General features: G+C 37.3%; 1 protein-coding gene across 1 annotated transcript in view; it reads left to right on the top strand.

Annotated features, from left to right (window-relative positions):
- Nucleotides 1-3,313, top strand: part of LOC106457964 — a 52,721-nt gene extending 49,408 nt beyond the window's left edge. Inside the window, exon 6 of the mRNA XM_022384277.1 lies at nt 2,882-3,313. Within this exon, the coding sequence (XP_022239985.1) occupies nt 2,882-3,053 (172 nt within the window). The 3' untranslated portion in view covers nt 3,054-3,313. The remainder of the gene's footprint in view (nt 1-2,881) is intronic.
- Nucleotides 3,314-5,070: the final 1,757 nt, after the last annotated feature.

Genomic DNA, 5,070 nt, shown 5'->3' with positions numbered 1-5,070 from the left:
AACACATGTTAAATCCTCAAATAGTGAAGTGTTATTTCACTGTAAGATGAATTATTAAACTACGTAGAAATACTACATAGGAATTATTACACTGCCTCGTAAATTTGATAGCCGAGACAAAAATATTGAAACACAGATGTTTCAAATGGTTCACCTTTTAACGTTCTGATCGTAAAAAGCTACAAATCTTTCTGAGATGAAACTGTTAAAAAAGTGAAATAAATAGTTAAGCACAAAGCTACACAATGGGCTATTTTGTGCTCTGCCCAACACAGGTATCGAAACCCTGTTTTTAGCGTTATTAAGCCGTCAGACTTATCGCTGAGCCACTAGGGGGCAGCAGGTTAAGTAACAATGAATGGAAATGTCATGCCGTTACTTTAAAGTTTGCTTGTATTTTCATATATATATAGATATCTATGTCTGTTCTATGAACGAAATAATGGTGTTAACTTGCTCTAAAATGTTAATTATTTCTTATACATCTTCAGATGCCAGAAAAATCTCTTTATCTAGTGACGTGCCACAGCTCGAGCCCCTGTGGCCCAGCGGTAAGCTAGTGGGCTTGTAATGCTAAACATTTGGGTTCGATACTCGTGGTGGGCACAGCGCAAACAGTTCATTAAGATAACGAACAACAAACAAATTCTAGAGCTCTTAAAAGAAAAATGGTTTTCCTTTCTTAACTGGACATCATTGACTCCAAAGGAAGAGACTAAAAAATATACAACGACTATTCTAAGTAACGCCGAAACTTTGACAATTAGCCAGTTATGAATAAAAGTGAGTTGAAACCATGAAACGGTTATGGATCTGAAACAAATATATGTGTTGTCAAATATGATATATAGAGAGGTTACGTAAGTAATACTTTATAATAAAATACCACATGCAAAATGAGGTGAACAAGTTTACGTTTAAATCTCTTGGTACCCCAGACTTAAAATAGATGGATACAAATTTATGTTAGTCAGTAAGTTTAAAATTAAAGTTGATTAGAAGTTATGATGAATTATGATCCCACTACAGATTATAATACAAATATATCGATCAATGAAGTACTCTCGCTGTTAACTATGTTCTCTGCTTTAATCTCGCTCTCGCCTCGCGAGATCTAGTCTCCTTTAGTGAAAAAAAAAAATAGTATTATAAAAGTCTATAAATAGACTTAAAGGTTTCAAAGATATGCCCCCTCCCTGGTGGCTCAGCAGTAAGTCTGAGGGCTTATAACGCTAAAATTAGAGTTTCGATACCCCCCGGTAAACATAACACAGATATCTTGTTGTTGTTTTGTAATTAAGCACAAATCTACACAATGGGCTATCTGTGCTCTGCCCACCACGGGTATCGAATCCTGGATTCTAGCGTTGTAAGTCCGCAGACATGCCGCTGTGCCACTGGGACGGCTAACACAGATAACCCATTGTGTATATTTGTGAGTAACAACAAAGAAACAATTCAAAGATGTACTTTATTTTATTTTTTAACATTTAATCAGCTTAACTGAAAATAACAAAATTGATTACTCCTCGTATAGTATCGTAGCAAATTAACCATCCATTATTTTAACCCACAAATAAAAGACGAAACGCTGACGCTTTTGATTAACTTAATTTTATAGAATTATAACGGTTCTATTTAAATCGCCTCAATTAGATTTAATTAGAATTAGAAGACTAAGAGCATTTATCAAGAGTCACTAACCTCAATCCAATTATTACCATTGGAGGGGGGGGGGTCACACAGTGAGTAAGGTTATGATTTTGCCTTTACAACACCGCACTGAAAAAAAACCCGATAAAAATTGCTTATTTTCTATGTAAAGTAAATAGGCTTAATTAGTTGGATTAATTACAATATTGATTTTATTTTGTTGTTGTTACGTAGGCCTTGTAAAGAATAAAGTCATGGGCCCACAAGTAACTTGGCGCATAGCTGAAGGTGTTGAAGAAGTAATGTTGACTATAATGGCTAATTTACGAAGGGTATCTTCACGAAATGTGACAAGTTTTTTGTCAGTAGCACAGGTCTGTTACATACTAAAACACAGATATTTTACTAATGTTTTTGTACTAAAGATCTGGCTGTGAAATGTCAAAGTTAGTCTAATTCAGACTGTGACAAGTCGGAGTAGAAAGCGATCGATGTTCATGTGAAGAATAGTTTTGTTTGTTTGTTTTTTGAATGTCTAACTCCAAAACTAGCTACACGAGGACTATCTGCGATAGCCGTCCCTAATTTAGCAGTGTAAGACTAGAGGGAAGGCAGCTAGTCATCATCACCCACCGCCAACTCTTGGGCTACTCTTTTACCAACGAATAGTGGGATTGACCGTCACATTATAACGCCCCCACGGCTGAAAGGGCGAGTATGTTTGGTGGGATGGGTATGCGAACCCGCGACCCTCAGATTGCGAGTCGAGCGACCTAACCACCTGGCCATGCCGGGACATCATGTGAAGAAAAATACTTTTGTCCATCGCACAGTTAGCAAATTGCATTCGTATAACATCCTCAGCCTCCTAAATGCGCATACAAAGTTTGTTTTTTCAGTCTCACTGTATACTGTATCTGGTATCTTCCCTTCTCTGCCATGAACTGTTGTAAAATCAGTAATGTGAGGTAACATGAAATGTTGATAACTCTGACATCATGTTGAATGACACTTTGTACAAACTATACGGCATGGACGCTTTGACTCCCACCCGTGCTTAAAGAAACGTATCTAGAAAGCGGTAACTAATGGGTGAAAAATAACAAAAAGAAAGTGAAAAACAAATAGACAAATGATTTAAGTACATAAAGATTGCAAAGACAAATGAGTAAGGAATATACCGAAAAGTGTGTAATTTTATGCTGTTGTTGTTGTTGTTTTATCTCAGATTCCCCAACGCTGGATGTCGACTCCTGGCCCCATGTTACAAATCCAAGTGTACCCAGAAGTATGTTTACCATCGATTGTTGTCCTGGGACCCGTGCGACGCCTACCGGGGTCTTTTCATCGATACGTACCGGTTTCAGTCAGCTTGCTCGTGTCACATCCCGGGCCACTAGTTGATGCAAACACAGTCATGACGTCAATAAACACGACGTACTAAACGTATTCAAAATACATTTGAGGAAGGGGAGTAAAAAAAAACATAGTGCTAGAAGAACAAATAAACGAACTGATGGTAAATAAATGGATAACTGTTAGTGTAAGAACTGTTGTCAGGCAGCGGCCCATTAGGTTTTATTATATTCATGGATAATGGTAATAAGTAGTAATATACATATATATATATACAGTTTCTTTGCCCACTAACACCAGTTAAAACTGCTTTAAATTTAATCTTTCATTTCTTAAACTATGTCACGTGTATGTGTGTGTGTGAGAGAATGATATATGTATTTTGCGTGGTCATTTAACAAATAAAAATTTATAAAACAAATGACTTTGTTTCCTGCTTATCTAAGCTTCTCTTCACTATGAATAATGATATGAAAGGAACTCCCTTTCATAGTAAATGATGTACTATTAAAAATACCTCCGAATGGCTCAGCGGTGAGCTTATAACAAGTACAGCTTGACACTTAAACAAAACAATTAAATAAACAGAAACTTCAACGAATAAGTTTTATTGAAGATTTACAAGATTAATACCACGAGAAGTAATGTGCAAATTCATCATCTAAAGGTTGCGATAGTTCAAGGACAGATGAAGAGAATATTGGAACAATGATCAGAGCAAACGTGGGAACGCCGTGACAAATCAACTGTTGCAAAACAACTTTGTTTTATTCTATGTATTTTCAACCTGAATTGTGGTTACCTTATGTGTAACATGGAACGAGCGGTCAAGTCAGAAGCACCTCGAAGATTCAGGACATCCATTACTAATTTATATTTTCTTATCATAAGAAGGACAACTAGTCAGAAGAACCTGCCACCTATACGGCTGAAAACTGTGCTCAACTTCATTTCGCGACTCAAACCTTGGCTATCCCGTTCTAAATCTCAGTATACCGATCGAAAAGTCATGCCCAGTCCCAATGTTCTCTTAACAATTAAAGTTGTTTTCTTTTAACACCCAGTCTGCGAGTTGGATAGAAATTTTTGTTAGGTTGATTCCCAAATAAAGCTTTCCGGTTCTCTCTTTTTTTAATTATGGTCCCTTGGTGGGACAGCGGTAAGTCTACGGATTTACACCGCTAGAATCCGGAATTCGATTCTCCGTGGTGGACACAGCAGATAGCCCAATGTGGTTTCGCTTTACAAATACAAACAAACAAAAACTTGTAATGATGAACAGAGATTTGAGGTTCTTGCAATATCGGCAATCTAAATTTTTCCCCAGTGTGGACGAATTCGCTCTAGACTATGTGGGAATTAAACTCACACCAATAGCCAAATCCCCCCCCCCCATGAAACACAGTATTGGCCGCACATGTTGCTCAATATAAGATGTGATTCTTCAGTTTTATGAAGTCATTTTCATCACAGTTTTCGCGAGTTCTTTCGTTGGAGATGACCAAGGAAGATGGCTAAGTGCGGTATCTGTCTTAAGTGTTCGATAATAATATTTTGTGCAAGAGAAACATAGTCTGGCCAACCCTGTAAACTCCGAATCTCCGTGGCTGAACACTTTTGGGTGATAAGTTATATTGGCTGTAAATGATTGTTTTTTTTGTTTTTTTTGTGGTTAACAGATCAGTCCCTTAATCGGGGTACATTTCTTTTTGGTTCTGTATAGAATATGAAAACCGTGATACCTCTCTGTAACCAATCCAATCCCCGAATTTGGTTTCATCGACTCGCAGACTGATTGTATAAGGAATTAATATCTGGATTATCACGAGAGTCCTTTATCAGCACTCGAAAGAAATATTGAAATAAGTGTCACAGCACTAGTAAAAATTTCGTGACACCCCTCTGTTCCAACTTAATTTCCGTGGTCTATTGTAAAACACAGCTTCATTTTCACAATTAAATGTTTTAAAACATGGTGCTCCTTAAGTTGGTCCTTGAGGTTGAGGCGCTCGACTCTCAGGTTGAAGGTCGCTGGATTGAATCCTTTCACCTAACATGTTC

The sequence above is a fragment of the Limulus polyphemus genome, unplaced genomic scaffold, assembly GCF_000517525.1.
Source record: "Limulus polyphemus unplaced genomic scaffold, Limulus_polyphemus-2.1.2 Scaffold20, whole genome shotgun sequence".
NCBI classification, from domain to species: Eukaryota; Metazoa; Arthropoda; class Merostomata; order Xiphosura; family Limulidae; genus Limulus; species Limulus polyphemus.
The sequence above is the reverse complement of the archived record's forward strand: the minus strand, read 5'-3'. Positions and strand labels throughout refer to the sequence as shown.